This window comes from Mobula hypostoma, chromosome 7, assembly GCF_963921235.1.
Source record: "Mobula hypostoma chromosome 7, sMobHyp1.1, whole genome shotgun sequence".
NCBI lineage: Eukaryota > Metazoa > Chordata > Chondrichthyes > Myliobatiformes > Myliobatidae > Mobula > Mobula hypostoma.
Window position 1 is genome coordinate 11,682,550 of NC_086103.1, and position 17,428 is coordinate 11,699,977.

Below are 17,428 nucleotides of genomic sequence, written 5' to 3' on the forward strand. Positions count from 1 at the left end.
TATTTTTTTTATTTTGTATTTAGAGAAACTGTTCAGAGTTGGCCCTGCTGGCCCAAACCGGCCGCCCAACAACCCACCAATTTAACCCAAGTCTGACCATGGGACAATTTACACCTTTGGACTCTGGCAGGAGATGGGAGCAACCTCAGGAAACACACGGTGTCAAGGGGAGAATGTTCAAACTCATGACAAATGACGCCGGAAATGAACCCCAAACTCCAAAGCCTCGAGCTATAATACTGTTGCACTAACTTCTATGCTACTGTGGCTCCCAGTCAAACTGCTATCACTTTCCCTGGGCAGGGTTCCCATCCCATGCACAGGCAACCCAAAACCTGCCCATCACCCTACACCCTTCTGCAGTGTACCAGTCACGTTGGGTTCTTGTCTCACCACCCCTTCTCTGTTTGGGCCATAGAACATAGAACAGTACAGCACACTGCAGGCCCTCTAGCCCACAATATTGTGCCGATCATTTAACTTACTCTAATATCGCTCTAACCTTTTCCTCCTACATATTTATGGTGCAACTATAACAAAAAACAATTTCCCCCGGGATCAATAAAGTATGACTATGACTATAACCCTCCATTTTTCTATCATTCATGTGTCTCTGAGTGAAGAACTTTCCCCTCATGTTCCCCTTAAACATTTTACCTTTCACCCTTAACCCATGACCTCTAGTTGTAACCCCACCCACAGTGGAAGAAGCTTGTTTGCATTTACCCTCTCTATACATTTCCTAATTTTGTATATCAAATCTCCCCTCACTGCTCTATGTTCTAGGGAATACAGTCCTCACCATTTCAACCATTCCCAAAACGTAGGTCCTCAAGTCCCAGTAACATCATTGTAAAATTTTCTCTGCACTCTTTCAATCTTACTTACATCTTTTCTGTAGGTAGGTGATCAAAATTACGCACAATATTCCAAATTAGGCCTCAACATCTTATACAATTTCAACATAACATCCCAATCCTGAGCTCAGTACCTTGATTTATGAAGGTCAAACTGCCAAAAGCTTTCTTTACGACCCTATCAACCTGTGATGTCACTTTCAAGAATTATGTATCGGTATTCCCAGATCCTTCTGTTCACCAGCACTCCGCAGTGCCTTTCCATTCAATGTGTAAGACCTACCCCAGTTGGCCCTACAGAAGTGCAACACCTCACACTTCTTTGCATTAAGTTCCACCTGCCATTTTTTCAGCTGGTCTAGATCTCACTGTAAGCTTTGACAGTTTTCCTCACAGTCCACTATACCCCCGATCTTGGTGTCATCCCCTTTTCCCCACCTGATGATCACCCAGATACTCGTGTCCTGTACCTTGGGTGCAACTACCTCCCTGTTTGTCCTGTCCATCAAACCCTCAGCCTCCTGCATGATCCAGCAATCATCCAGTTCCAGCTCCAACTCCTTGACACGATCTGCTAGAAACTGCAGATGGATGCATTTCTTTCAGGTATAGTCCTCAGAGATACTGGAGGCCTCCCTGCCTTCCCACATTCCATTATCCTGCCTGGCATCCCCACTGCTCTACATGTACAAAAGTAAGAAAGAAAGAAAGAATAAATTTAACAAAATAATCTACCCATGGCCTTTGCCTCACCTTGGCAAACCCTTGATGAGACAAAGCACAACTCTCCACTCTAACACTGGTCCACCCTGACAATGGCCACTCCACGTAAACCCAACTTCTTGTTGTTGCTCTATGCCAAGTTTCTAATATGCTCAATTAAATGTTTCCTCAGGAACTGAGGTGCACAAAACATTCCAATGGCCCTCTCTCATTTATTTTAAACTCTCTCTCCCTCTATGCAATCCAACATCTCCTAGGGACTGTGGCACAAAAGACGTCAAAATGTTCTTATGGCTTTTCATTGATTTTTAATATATCTGCTCTACTATAAATGCTTAGAAGAAAATTAATCTCTGCCTATGATATGTACTTTGAACTTTGAGTATGCGCTCACCTGTTGCCAGTACCTGCCCACTTCTGGCAAATTGAGCGCCTCGCAGAGGTAAACCAGGTTCAAGACATCTTTCTGAAAGCAACTGCCCCCAAAGCCTGCAATCAAGAGACACAAGCGTGAGACAAGAGTGACAAAGCTCCACAAAGTACTCATGAGAGTTCACATCTCGCACGATCTCTCCTGTATTCCCAGACACACCCTACACAATCGGGAAAGTTCACCACTGCCTCTACTTTCTGAGGAGGCTGAAGAGAGCTGGACTTTACTCAAGTCACTCTACAGTGTGGAGAGCATCCTAAAAAGTTGCATCACTGCATGGAACAGAAACTGCACTGCAGCTGACAGGAAGGCTCGACAACGGGTAGTCAAAACTGTCCAACGCATCACCAGCACCCGCCTACCCACCAAGGACACGTACACAGAAAGGTGCCAGAAAACAGTCGGTAACATCATGAAGCACCTCCACACCCCCTAATCACCACTACTTTATCATTTCTTGTCAGTCACCTTACGTACACCTGTACCTAGCGTCACTTTATGGACGTACAATCAACGTATATGAGCTACCTGATGTAGAGTGGTGCTAGAAAGTTTGTGAATCCTGTAGAAGTTTCTCTATTTCAGCATAAATGACCTAAAATGTGATCACATCTTCATGCAAGTCCCAAAACTAGATAAAGAGAACCCAATTAAATAAATAACACAAAAAACGTTATTGAGAAAAATGATCCAATATTTAATGCATTTGTTGGAAAAAGCACGTGAACCTCTGGGCTAATGCCTTCTACAAAAGCTATTTGGAGTCAGGTGTTCCAATCAATGAGATGAGATTGGAGGTGTGGGTTGTACAGGTGCCCTGCCCTATAAAAAGATACAGAAAACAGGGTTACTGACAGAGCCTGCTCGTCTCAAGAAAGATCTGTTTATGTGTACCATGCCTCGATCAAAACAACTTTTAGACGACTTGTAGAGAATTGTAGAGATGCATGAAACTGGAAAAGGTTGCGAAAGCATCTCTAGGAACCTGAGAGTTCAATCCACATTAGGAGAAATTGTCAACAAATGGAGGAAACTTAGTACTGTTTTTTAGATTTTTAAATTTTTTTTTTTTTTAGATACTCTCCCTCGGCATCCTGCAAAGATCACACCAAGAGTACAACTTGCAATGCTGAAGGAGGTGAAAAATAACCCAAGCGTAACAGCAAAAGACCTGCCGAAATCTCTGGAACTTGCTGAAGTCTCTGCTCATGTGTCCACTATAAGAAAAACACTGAACACGAATGGTGTTCATGAAAGGACACCACAGAGGAAACCACTGCTCTCCAAAAAAAAAAAAAGTTGCTGCATGTCCCAAGTTTTCAAAAATAAACACCTGGGTGTTCTACAACACTTCCGGGACAATGTTCTGTGGACAGATGAGACAGAAGTTGAACTTTTTTGGCAGAAATGCACATTGCTATATTTGGAGGAAAAAGTACTCTGCAATCAACACTAAAACCTCATCCCAGCTGTGAAGCACGGTGGATGGAGCATCATGGTTTGGGGCTGTTTTGCTGCCTCAGGGCCTGGACAGCTTGCAGTCATCGAGGGAACAATGAATTGAAAATTGTGTCAAAACATTTTAGAGGAGAATGTTAGGGTAGCAGTCCATCAACTGAAGCTTAATAGAAGTTGGATGATGCAACAACAATGATACAAAAGACAAAAGTAAATCAACAACAGAATGGTTTAAAAAGAAGAAAATTTGTGTTTTGGAATGGCCAAGTCAAAGCCCTCACCTTAATCCTATAGAAATGTTGTGGAAGGACCTGAAGCAACCAGTTCATGCAAGGAAGCCCACCAACACCTCAGAGTTGAAGCAGTTTTGTAAGGAGGAATGGCTCAAAATTCCTCCAAGCTGATATGCAGGACTGATTTACAGTTACTAGAAACGTTTGGTTGAAGTTATTGCTGTACAGGGGGGTCACAACAGTTACTGAAAGTAAAAGTTCACATACCTTTTCCAACAGATAAATGTGATATTGGAACATTTTTCTCAAAAAAGAAATGAACAAGCATAATGTTTTTGTGTTATTTATTTAATTCTGTTCTCTTTATCTGGTTTTAGGACTTGCGTGAAGATCTGATCACATTTTAGGTCATATTTATGCAGAAATAGGGAAAACGTACAGGTTCACAAACTTTCTAGCATCGCTGCATTTACAGTATATTTGTGTCTTCATGTTATTGAATTTTTTTTGTGCTGCATCAGAACTGAAGTAACAATTATTTCATTCTCCTTTACACTTGCATACTGGAGATTACATTTAACAATCTTGAATCTTGAACCTAAATAAACAGAATTTTATAAAAAGTTATTCAATGAGCTGCATCTCTAAAACAAGTAACAAAATGGGAACGTTTCACGGAGCAAGGCTTCTCCGGCTGGGATGTTGGGCAACATCCCCTCTCATTTTTATTACAGCTATGTGGACCAACCATTGCTCTGAGAAGGAAATTTATTAATTAATTTATTCATTTTTACATGGCCTGAAAACTGCCCAGCACTTCAAATGTTTTTTTGGTAATACAAATATTAAGAATGAAAATTTAAAAATCACGTACTTTTGATTTTATTTATTAATTGGAAAGTATAATGAAATACAGTACAAAGAGTTTTGTAAACTCTCAGGAACGGGCAGTGGAACTTTAGTGGCACAGTAGCATAGTCGTTAGTGCAATCACTTTACAGTGACTGTGATCACTGACTGGGGTTTGATTCCTGCCACGATCTGCAAGGGGTTTGTACGTTCTCCCTGGAAACCACGTGGGTTTCCTTTGTGTGCTCTGGTTTCCTCCTAATTCCAAAGACATACATACCGATTATGGTTAGTATGTTGCAGGCATACTATCTTGGCACCACAAGCTTGGCAGCTTCCTCCCAGCATATCAGACTGAGTGATCATTGATGCAAACAATGCACTTTGGTGCAAGTTTCAATGTACACGTGAAAAGTAAAGCTAATCTTCAATAGTTAATCTTTAGACTACGGGGATCAGAGGAGATAGCATTAAGACATGTACAATGCAGAATAAAATAATTGTTACTCCGGATCTGATGCAGCACAAAAAACCCACTATAAAATAAAAAATGTAATAATAATCATCATAACAAAGACACAAATATAAATACACAGGATAGCTAATACACTGTACATGGACTGGCTGTATGTCCATAACACGACGCTAGGCACAGGTGTACAGAGAGGAATTAGACCATAAGATATAGGAGCAGAATTAGGCCATTTGGCCCATCGAGCCTGCTCTGCCATTTCATCATGGCTGATCCAATTTTCCTCTCAGCCCCAGTCTCCCGCCTTCTCCCTGTATCACTTCATGTCCTGACCAATCAAGAATCTAAATAAGTGCAGGAACAGTCTTGACCTAAAACATCGATCGTTTGTTTCCCTCTATAGATGCTGCCTGACCTGCTGAGTTCCTCCAGCTTTCTGCGTATGTTGCTCTGGGTTTCCGGCATCTGCAGAATCTCTTCTGTACAAGGTACAGAAGCCTGAAAGCACGTGCCACCAGGCTCACTGACCGCGTCCACACCATTGTTATAAAACTAGTAAATGGTTCCCTAGTACAAAAAGATGGACTCTTGTTCTCACAAGCTACCTTGTTATAATTTTGCTCATTATTATTTAACTGCACTGCACTTTCTCTGTGGCTGTTGCACATTATTCTGCAGTGGTATTTTGTGACCTTGTTCTACCTCAGTGCACTGTGTAATGATCTGATCGGTATGAACAGTATGCAAGACAAGCTTTTCACTGTATCTCGGTACGTCTGACAATAATAAACCAATTCCAAATTAAAATTAACATTAGGCATCAAAGTGCAAGATAGTTCCAGTGATACTAAACCAGATTCTGATTTTCAGCATTTGCAGAACCTCTTATGTTTACACCAAGTTGAACTAAACCAAAAAGGAGAATTGAAATCTTCAGGATATATAGCAGAGTAGACGGGTTGGCCAATAACTCAGCCATGATATCAGATTCTTACCTACACTGGCTTTTAAGAACTTGCTTCCAATCCTTTGGTCTGTGCCGATGGCATGGGCCACTTCTTCCACGTCAGCCCCTGTTGCCTCACACAAGGCACTGATGGAGTTAATACTGCTGATTCGCTGGGCGAGGAAGGCATTGGCAGCCTAGGTGGGAACAGGACACAGGAGAGGGAAAGACACACACACACGCGTTAGGTATTTTACATAGCAAGTGCGTCTCACCGAATACACCCAGAATCTAGTTAGTGGATAGTGCAGGCACCAAAATAAAGATAAGGATTAGCTTTATTTGTCACGTGTACATTCAAAGCATCAGATTTCTAAGCACTAACACTACTTTCAGAATCAAATTTAATATCACTGGCATAAGTTGTGAAATTTGTTTATTTGCTGCAGCAGTACATTGGCAACATATAATAAAATATACAAGTTACAATTATAAATATACATCTATAAAGTAAATTCAATAAATAGTGCAAAAAGAGAGCAAAAAAAAGGGGGGGAAACGTTTGAAGTAGTGTACGTTGTCCATTCAGTAATCTGATGGCAGAGGGGAAGAAGCTGTTCCTGAATCATTGAGTGTGTGTCTTCAGGCTCCTGTGCCTCCTCCCTGATGGCAGCAATGGGAAGAGGGCATGTCCTGGGTGATGGGGTCTGTAACAATGAATGCCACCTTTTTGAGGCACCGCCTTTCGAAGATGTCCTTTATGCTGGGAAGGCTAGTGCCCGAGATGGAGCTGGCTGAGTTTACAACTTTCTGTAGTTTCTTTTGCAGTGTATTTTTTGTAACCTGACTGCACTGCTACCAGAAAACAAATTTCATGACACCCATCAGTGATCATAAACCAGATCCTGATTCTCAGGACGTGGCCTGTGGCCTTCTGTTCCAGAGGAACTGAAATCCTGTCAGTAACTCTGAGAAAAGCCCCCTTCAGACACCCCCCCACCCAAAATAACTCATCCCCAAGCCTAAATCTGCTTCCTCTATGTTATTCACTTCTGACGACGGGAGAATGTTTCCTGCAGTTTACCCCCCATCTATATCCCTGCATCATTTTCTTTTCTTCAATTATGTCCCTTGCTCCAGGGAAAACATACATCATCTCTCCAGTCTCTTCTCGCAACTGAAAGGCTCTATCCTGTAGTCATAGAGCATGACGGCACAGAATCAGGCCCTTCGGCTCACCTGGTCTATGCCAACCTAGTTCGATCTACTTGCACCCAGGCCAGAGGTTCCCAACTTCCGAAGGGTTCCTGGACCGCAGGCTGGGAATGCCTGACACGGACAACAACCCTCCATACCTCTCTCGTCCATGCACCTATCAAACCTCTCAAACATTACAGTTGAATGCACGTCACAGGAACAAGCCTCCCCACCGAGGACATCCTCAAATAGCGGTGCTCAAGATGGCAGCATCCATCATGAAGGACCCTCATCACCCAGGATGTGCCCTCTCCTCTTTCCTACAATCAGGAGGGAGGTACGGGAGATTGAAGACACACATCCAATGTTTTAGGAACAGCTTCTTCCCCTCTGGTAATGAATTCATGAATATTACCTCACTATTCCTCTTTTGCATAATTTTTTTTAATTATAACATTGAGTGGTGGGGTGGAGATTTGTCTCTCCCAAAGGAGGTGTAAGGCGCTCCTTGCCTCCGCTAGCCTGTAGGTCATCCTTGGCCAAGGTGTAGCACCTGCTTAGAACCCCGGATCAGGGTCACGTGAAGCCATAGGAGCAGGTGGTGGATGGTCGTGTGAGCAGCTGGTGCATCCCAAGTCCTGGTTATGCGACCACTGACGCCAGGCAGACAATCTCTGAAGAGTGTTGATAATGGCTGGGGTCACCCATCTTGTAAAAACACTGTCCAGAAGGCAATGGAGAACTACTTCCATAGAAAAACTTGCCAAAAACAATTTTGGTCATTGGCAAGGACACGATCATCTACATCATATAATAATTGTAACTGATGATAATCTTGTGTCTTGCACTGTACTGCTGCTGCAAAACTACAAATGTCAATACACGCCAGTGACGATCAACCTGATGGTGATTCAGACTATTGACAATTTACGCACTCTCACCACAGAGTGAAGATCCTCCTCAGATACTGCAGCTTTCACCCTACATCTATGATCTGTTGATCCAGTCTCACCCAACCTCAGTGGAAAAAGTTTGCATACTCGATACAATTGAAAAATTCGTATTCCACTTTTGTATGGCACACCACTGATCACAGGCCTCCAGTCAGAGAGGCAACCATCTATTACCACTCTCTGGCTTCTCCTGCGAGGCCAAAGAGAAATCCAAGTGACTACTTCAAACTGAACACCAAGTGGACAGCCTCGCATGTGGGACTTTGTCAAAGATCCTACTAAAGTCTATATAGATAACGTCCACTACCTCCCTCTGGTTCTGTTATGGGTTGACAGTAATCACTCTGGACCCAAGTCTAAAATCCTGGGGTTAAAATTCACCTTTTATATATAGAAAATGATAAACCTGATTCTGATATGGGTCTCTATTGTGGACTGAGAGTGGGAAGGGTGGGGGGGGGTGCGGTTAAGGACATGGGAATCTTGGTTTGGAAAAGGGGAAGGGAGAGAGGAAGGAGTGGGAAGCAGAGAGACATTCTGTAATGATCAGTAAACTAATTGTCTGGAATGAAATGACCTTGTCTGGTGACTCAGTCTGTGTCAGCACCCCACCCCACCATCCCTGGCACTCTACCACCAGTCCCACACCCCTCCTGCAGAGCTCCAACATACTTTACTGCTGTCAGACTTGCAAACTCGCTCTCCATTCCACATTAACAAATACAGTACTGTGCAAACATCTTAGGCACCATAGCTACAGTATATGTGCCTAAAACTTTTGCACAGTGCTGTATGTACCGTGGATTCCAGTTAATTGGGCCTTCAGCTGATTGGGGCAGCCACTTATTTGGGACAACTGTTAAAGAACAAAAGCTAACTGAGAAACTATTTGGGATTTTCTTTGTCTATTTAGAAACTATGTCCCTTAACTGGGGCAGGAGACCGATGTCAAACAGTTTCTAACTAGCGTCAGTCATGTGCACTTGTGTGGACATTAGATACTACATTAAGCTTACAGCAAACAGTTTTTAATAGAGTCAGTTGTGTGTGTTTCTGTTCGAAACGCAGTGATTTTTGTCACAAATAGTTGGTGAGAAATAAACAGCAAGGTAAGTCAGAACTGTTTTGTTCACTGTGGTTTTAAGCATTCAAGCTTGGAGATGTGAGAAACGGCCAGGAGTGAAAATGAAATGATTTCACTACTACAACAAGTTAGAAACTACAAAGAGTTTGAAGGTATTGACAATCATCTTGAATAGTACAATGAAAATGAAGATTTGGAGGATGCATTGTATGAAGGGTGTCATCAAACTTTACAACTCCTCCCTTGGAGGGTCAGACACCCTGAGCCAATAGGCTGGTCCTGGACTTATTTCCTGGCATAATTTACATATTACTATTTAACTATTTATAGTTTTATTACTATTTAATTATTTATGGTGCAACTGTAACCAAAAACCAATTTCCCCCGGGATCAATAAAGTATGACTATGACTATTAACTGCATTAGGTATCTGCACTGATTTTGTTCATTTACAATCAAAAGTACATGGAGCGTACATTGTATGAATTCCTCTGTAGATAACTATTAGGAACCAACATGCAGTTTATAGTACTGTAGTAGTATTGGTATTGTTCTCATTTGACATGTATTTCTGTAATTAAATATACAATTTGTTACTCAGTTAAACAGTAGTTTTTCTTTTATACCTTTTTAATTTTTCCATGAAACCAGCTAATTGGGGCAGCTGCAAAATTGGGCCAGAATGTACTGGCCCCGATTTGTCCCAATTTACCAAAATCCACTGTCTTAACTGAAATGACTCTGGAATGGAGCACAACCTCCATGGATTTTTTACAACCAATCCCATCATGCTTTAGTCAAAGACAGTACCAGTTTTGAGAGTTCCGACGACCAGGTGTTGGTTGTGATAATCTTGTTCTCCGGCACCCAGTGCTCGTAGATGCTCTTGAGGGCCAGAATGGCCTTTTGACCTTCTGGTGTCTCGTCTCCGCCAATGAGAACTCTGTCAGGATTCTTGAGGTCAGTGATTGCTGTGCCTTCAGCCAGAAATTCGGGGTTGGAGAGCACCTAGTGGATGAAGTGTTCACTCATCAGTAATGTTTAACACACTCCTACAAGTTTGGCTAGCGGTCTAAGCAGACCACAAGCCAAAGGCAATCTTGAATGCAGCAGGATACAAGCTATGTTACAAGTCCCTGGTAAGAGCACACTTTGATTGCATATTGAGCAGGTATTAGACCATAGATGATAAAATACAAGAGCAGAATTGGCCATTTGGCCCATTGAGTCTGCTCCACCATTCCATCATGGCTGATTTATTATCTCTCTCAACTCCTGCCTTCTCCTTGCAACCTTTGACCCCCTTACTAACCGAGAACCTATCAACCTCTTCTTTAAATATACCTCCACAGCCATCTGTGGCAATGAATTCCACAGATTCACCTCCCTCTGGTTAAAGCAATTTCTCCTAATCTCTGTAGTAAAGGGATGTCCTTGTATTCTGAGGATGTGCCCTCTGGGCCTAGATTCCCCCACAATAGGATACATCTTCTGCGTGTCCACTCTATCTGGACTTTCAATATTCAATTCTTCTGAACTCCAGCAAGTACAGGCTGAGACCTCATTATACGTTAACCCTTTCATTCCCAGGATCATTCTTGTCACTTACTTGGAGGTTTAAGCTGGACTTGGTGTTGGCGTTGAATATCCTGCGAATGCTCTCAGCGGCCCTCACTGGCACCGTGCTCTTCTCCACCACGATCTTGCTGCCGTTGCCCACCTCTGCTATCCTCCGGGCGCAGGCCTCGATGTACTTCAGGTCCGCGGCCCGGCCCTTCCCAATCCCAAAGGTCTTTGTTGGGGTGTTTACCTGTTGGACGAGGAGAAGGGGTGAGGTGATCAGATAAGGGACAGGCCCCAGCAGACCCGATTAAGACACGTTTACTTCACGATTGGACAGACCAGTTGTTTTTGCCAGCTGGGTATGGCAACTGCTCTACCCTCAACCATAGGGAACTGCAGAGTTGTGGACACAGCTCAGCACATCGCAGAGTGAGCAGCCTCCCCTCCACGGACTCTGCCTGCACTACTTGGTGCCTCAGTAAAGCAGCCAACATCAAAGACAGCTCCATCATGGACGACCCCAGGGCCAGCTGCAATAGGAGGAGGGTTCGACATGGGGCTAGCAACCCCGTCCCGTTAAAACCCAGTGCTATAGAAACGCCAACAAAAGCTCCAGAGACCTCATCCCTGGGAGAGGAAGGATCTTCGAAGATAGACTACAACTGGGGACAAGTTGACAGACTGGCCCGGGGACAAGACTCTGATGAGCTGCTGTCCTGTAGGAGTGATGGGCTTGAGAAGATGATCGAAGACCCAACCCACTCCTTGCTGATTTGATTTGATACCAACAACACATTTTCACTGTACGTTTCAAAGTAGATGTGACAAATAAAGCTAATCTTTTTAATTTCACACACCCGTCACTGAACAGATCCCATGACTTACGGCCTCAATTTCAAGGACCCTTCATCTCATGTGCTCGATATTTATTACGGGTTTCCCCCGCCATCCGAAGGTGGAGCGTTCCTATGAAACGGTTCGTAAGCCGGAATGTCGTAAAGTGAATAAGCAATTACCATTTATTAATATGGGAAAAATTTTTGAGCGTTCCCAGACCCCAAAAATAACCTATAAAATCATGCCAAATAACACATAAAACCTAAGATACCAGTAACATATATAGTAAAAGCAGGAATGATATGATAAATACACAGCCTATATAAAGTAGAAATACTTTTCTGCAGCACTGTCTAGTGCAGCGAAAATCTCGCGGAAGCGCTCTCAGCAGAAACACTCTCTTCAGTGACCTTTAAACTATGAAGCTGCCAAATCATACCAAATAACACGTAAAAATACACAGCCTAGATAAAGTACAAATAATGTATGTACAGTGTAGCTTCACTTACCGGAGTCGGCAAGACACCAATAAATTGCAGTTTCATCACAGTTAAACACTTGCTTAAACGAACAACCACCTGACGCAATCGGCAAACGCCTCTGACCTGGGTCGACATTACGGGCCAGGCGGCACCTAATTAATTAGCTTGTTTATTTCGGCTTTTTTCTTAAAGATGTGCTGGGTGCGTCCCGACTACCATTGCACCACTGCATTCTTCGCGGCCCGGAGATTGGGGACCACTGCTTAAACTATGAAGCTGCCCTCGCCTCAGAAACCGATCAAACCACCCATGACTAACTTTAAATTCCACTTTCATCACCATCGTCCAGTGCTTTCTGTTTCAGCTTATTAAAAAGACTGACCGATTCCTCCCTTTAAGTATAAGAAAACTTAACGGAACACCACGCTTTGTACACCCATCAATCCACTCAAGCAATAGACTTTCCATTTTATCTATTATTGGATGCCGACTAAGAGAGACCACTTTGCTATGAGCAGAACCAACAGTAACATCGGCATTCTTTCTCTCTGCGTATAAATAGTGCAAATGCTGGACGCGAGCAAGTTCGATACGTGGACAATGTCCTTACTTCATTCACCACGATTGAAGCACCTAATTATGTCTACTTTTACGCTAAATATAACACCCTTATGAGCCCTTTTAGGCTTTTCCGATACCTTGGAACTCATCTTGCTAACGGATGCACAAAATAAATCGAGATAAGGCACGTGTTTAAGCAATGCCGGCTAGAATGCAGTTCCAGGGGAGGAGCTTGGCTGTACGGGCGCGCGCTGCCTTTTTTCGTAACAGTGAAAACACCTTCTGTTAGTGAAAACAGGTAACTAATGTAGGTCTTTCGTAACAGCAAGGTATCGTAAAGTGAATGTTTGGAAAACGGGGGCCACCTGAATTTACTTATTATTATTTCTTTTTTCCCCTTTCTTTTTGTTTTTGCACATAGGTTGTTTGACACTCCCGTAGGGCTCAGCTTTTCAGTGCCTCTACTGTGTGTCTTTGTACTTAGTGTGTATGTGGTAATCGGGGAGGAGGTCACGTAGCGTCCACACCAGGATCAAAAACAGTTTCTTTCTCTAAGCAGTGAGGCTGATCAACACCTCCACCCACTAACTCACCCCTCCACACCCCCAACCACTACTTTATCATATCCTGTCAGTCACTCTATGTAGAGACACTCCTGTGCCTAGCCACTTTATGGACGTACAAACAATCTATGTATACAAGGTATCTCATGTACCGCGGTATATACTGCATATTGTGGGTTTCTTTTATTATTCTGCGCTTTATCTTATTATGTTTTTTTTGTGCTGCATTGGAACTGGAGAAACAATTACAGACTGTTACACTGTGTACTGGAAATGATATTACATGATCTTGAATCTTTTTTTCAATGTTTTGCACTGTACTGCTGCTGCAAAACAACAAATTTCATGAAGTATGATAATAAAGCTGATTCGGACTCTGTGCCTCAGTAAAACAGCCAGCGTAATCAAAGACCCCACCCACCCAGACATTCTCTCTTCTCCCCCTCCCATCAGGCAGAAGATACAAAAGCCTGAAAGCTCGTCCCACCAGGCTCAAGGACAGCTTTCACTCTGACGTTATAAGAATATTTTATGTTTCCCAAGGACATAACCGTACCATGTAAAAACAGGGGACAAGCTCTCCTCTACAATCACTCTAGCACCAGTGCCCCACAAGGCTGTGTACTCAGCCCCCTGCTGTACTCACTGTACACCCATGATTGTGTAGCCAAGTTTCCATCAATCTCAATATATAAGTTTGCTGATGACACAACAATTGTAGGCCGTATCTCGGGTAATGATGAGTTTGAGTACAGAGGGGAAATTAAGAACCTGGTGGCATGGTGCGAAGACAATAACCTATCCCTCAACGTCAGCAAGATGAAGGAATTGGTTGTTTTAACTTCAGAAGGAGTAGCGGACTGCACGACCCAATTTACATCGGTAGTGCGCAAGTGGAACAGGTCAAAAGCTTCAAGTTCCTCGGGGTCAATATCACAAATGACTTGACTTGGTCCAACCAAGCAGAGCCCACTGCCAAGAAGGCCCACCAGCGCCTTTACTTCCCGAGAAAACTAGAGAAATTTGGCCTGTCCCCTAAAACCCTCACTAATTTTTGTAGATGCACATAGAAAGCATTCTTCTAGGGTGCATCACAACCTGGTATGGAAGTTGTCCTGTCCAAGACCGAAAGAAGCTGCAGAAGATCATGAACATGGCGCAGCACATCACACAAACCAATCTTCCGTCCTTGGACTCACTTTACACTGCACGATGTCGGAGCAGTGCTGCCAGGATAATCAAGGACACGACCCACCAGCCAACACACTTTTCATCCCTCTTCCTTCCAGGAGAAGGCTCAGGAGCTTGAAGACTCGTACGGCCAGATTTGGGAACAGCTTCTTTTCCAACTGTGATAAGACTGCTGCATGGATCCTGACCCGGATCTGGGCCGTACCCTCCAAATATCCGGACCTGCCTCTCGGTTTTTTTGCACTACCTTACTTCCCATTTTTCTATTTATGATTTATAATTTAAATTTTTAATATTTACTAATTTTAACTATTTTAATATCTTTAATATTTATAATCCAGGGAGTGTGAAGCGCAGAATCAAATATCGCTGTGATGATTGTACATTCTAGTACCAATTGTTTGGCGACAATAAGGTATAAAGTATGAGCAATCACCAAAAAGATCGGCGCAAAAAGCTTGTCATGATGGCGCCCCGTCAACTCCACCAGGAGTTAAGGGCACACACACACACACACACAAGATTGACTCTTGACCTCACAAACTACCTCCTTACGACCTTGCACCTTATTGTTTGCCTTGTCTGCCTGCACTGCACTCTCTCTGTAACACTTCATTCTTCATTCTGTGTTGTTTTACCTTATTCTACCTCGATGCATCCTCAATCCCGTTCTCCTGCCTTCTCCCCGTAACCTTTAACACTGATTAATCAAGAACCTATCACCTTCCACCCTGCACATAGTCACATGCATCTCGGTACATGTGACAATAATAAACCAATTCCAATTCCACTGTGGCCAAATCCTGTTAGAGCGCTGTCTCCCACAAGAAATAAAGGAATACCATAAATTCCGGTGTATAAGCCGAGAATTTGGCCCTAAATTTTGGTCCTAAAATTAGGGGGTCGGCTTATACACAGGGTGCTAACTTTGGAAAAACGAATACATGGAAGACAGGTCATATTTATTGGCTGTTTTTTAGTCAAATACAAAAGAAAATACAAACGCTTATGAAAGCTACACAAAAGAAAAGATCTACAAAACACATTCTGTTTCTCAATTTACTTGTACACACTGTTGTTGTCAAACATTCGGAGCTTGAAACTCTCACACTCATCATTATCTGACTCCCATTCTTTGGCAGTCACCATACCATGACTGCAATGTCCGTATTTTCAGCTTTCAGTGCTGCTTTTGTCTCACCTGACAAGTGCGCTTTGAACATGTCCCAGACAAGTAGCAACTTTTCCTTCCTGAAATCTTCGGGACGTCAATGCCACACCTCTTTAACCCACTTCAAGCAACCTGCTTCATCCATCCAGCCGTGTTCTTGAATGCAAACAGCACCCAGCAGGAATTTTTCTTTCTTTGGGAATGTTTTCCTCTTAAAAATCACCATTGGTGGTAGTTTGGTCCCATCAGCCATACACGTTAACACGACAGTAAAATGTTGCTTCTTGTGTCCAGTTGTTTTGACAAGGACTGTTTTCTCCCGCTTCTGATTGACAGTGCGGTTGCCAGCAAAATCAAAGAACATTGGTGTCTCGTCCATGTTACCAATCAGTGAGAGCGGGTAAGAATGTGCCTTTCGATGCTTGATTACAAACGATTGGAAGGCCGTAATCTTATTCTCAAGATCGCTCGGCAACTTCTGAGCAATCTTTGTTTTTTTGTCTCAACACAAGATCAAGTCTATTCATAAGTAGGGTACACCAACTTCGCGCAGCTTTGAAATTTTCGCTGACCTCACGGTGTTTTTCAGCCCATTTCAACACCTGAACTCAAATCACTTCTCTGGTAACAATGTGTCCAGACGATCCCTGGTGATTCACCCACTCTAAAACCTTTTCTTGCATTTCTGGCCACTGGCATGTTTTCCTGCAGTTTGCACATTTTGTCATTGGCATTTCCCTCAGCGTGTCCTCTGCCTTTCTCCACTCTCTCACTTGCTTCCCATTTACACTAAACTTCTTAGCAGCTGCAGAATTATTCGTTCCTTTAGCAAAATCAACAACCTTCAGCTTGAAGCCAGCATCATACCGCATTCATTTTAATCTTTTGTACATGGTGGTCGCAAACTCAATACTGAGTACACGTACTGATCCTGCCACCGTGTTATGTTTTAAACGAGATTACGATGGGCGCTAAATGGTTTCATGGGGGTTACATTTCAGAGGATTCTTTACCATTGGGAACCTAAACCAAAACTTCCCTCCCCGATCTATTTACTAAGAATTCGCTTATAACGCTCTATGGTGTGTAGGCCTGTTTTCTTAGCAGGTACTGATTCACAAAATTTCCAGGTTCCGGATCTGGCAAAGCTGAGCACCGGCATGTGAGATCTTGTGATCTTTTCTGGTTAAATCAAAAACCTCTACAACAGGGGTCGGCTTATACAAAGGGAAGGTGAAAAAGTCACTTTTTTAACCTTGAAGATCGGGGGGGGGGGGGGGTCGGTCTATACACCAGAATTTACGGTAACGTCAGACAAGCTGTTGTCAGTCCTCAGTGTCACTGTGCCACACACCGACAGGCCCAAGTAAGGGCAGATTAAATTGTCTGGAGGCCCTGGAGACGGCGGCCACTGGAATCTGGGGCAACACACAAACTGCCGGAGGAGGCCAGCAGGTTGGGCAGGGGACTGTGCTGAACACTGCACTGTCAAATCTTTTCATTGTACGGCAGCTTCGGAGGTTTCCTGCTCTCTCCAGCGGGAGTTCCGCCAGACCCCCTCTCACTGCTTCCCCTCCATCGTTTCTGCTCAACCCACTGACTGATGGCTGCTTCCGTTACGGGTACCGTGAAGGCTCGTCTCTCCCACGAACTGAATGCAGGTGCTCACTCAATCTGTATTTGGTTTTTCCAGTGTAGAGGAGAGTGTGGCACGCAGTGAGGTAGATTGGGGGGAAAGTGCGGGTAAATCACAGCTTCACCCGGAAGGACCCGGGTGGTGGGATGGGAAGAGGTGAGAGAACATTTAGGGGGTGGTGCTGTAAGAATGCGGGTGCTGGGTGGGAGTGGACCATGG

General features: G+C 43.5%; 1 protein-coding gene across 2 annotated transcripts in view; it reads right to left on the reverse strand.

Moving 5' to 3' along the window:
• LOC134349124 (UDP-glucose 6-dehydrogenase-like) overlaps positions 1-17,428 on the reverse strand; it is an 88,058-nt gene that overhangs the window by 17,924 nt on the left and 52,706 nt on the right. For both annotated transcript variants that reach the window (XM_063053018.1, XM_063053017.1), the window contains exons 5-8: positions 10,815-11,015; positions 10,016-10,213; positions 6,021-6,168; positions 1,975-2,069 (exon numbers count right to left, since the gene is read on the reverse strand). In XM_063053018.1, coding sequence (XP_062909088.1) covers positions 1,975-2,069; positions 6,021-6,168; positions 10,016-10,213; positions 10,815-11,015 — 642 coding nt within the window. The remainder of the gene's footprint in view (positions 1-1,974; positions 2,070-6,020; positions 6,169-10,015; positions 10,214-10,814; positions 11,016-17,428) is intronic.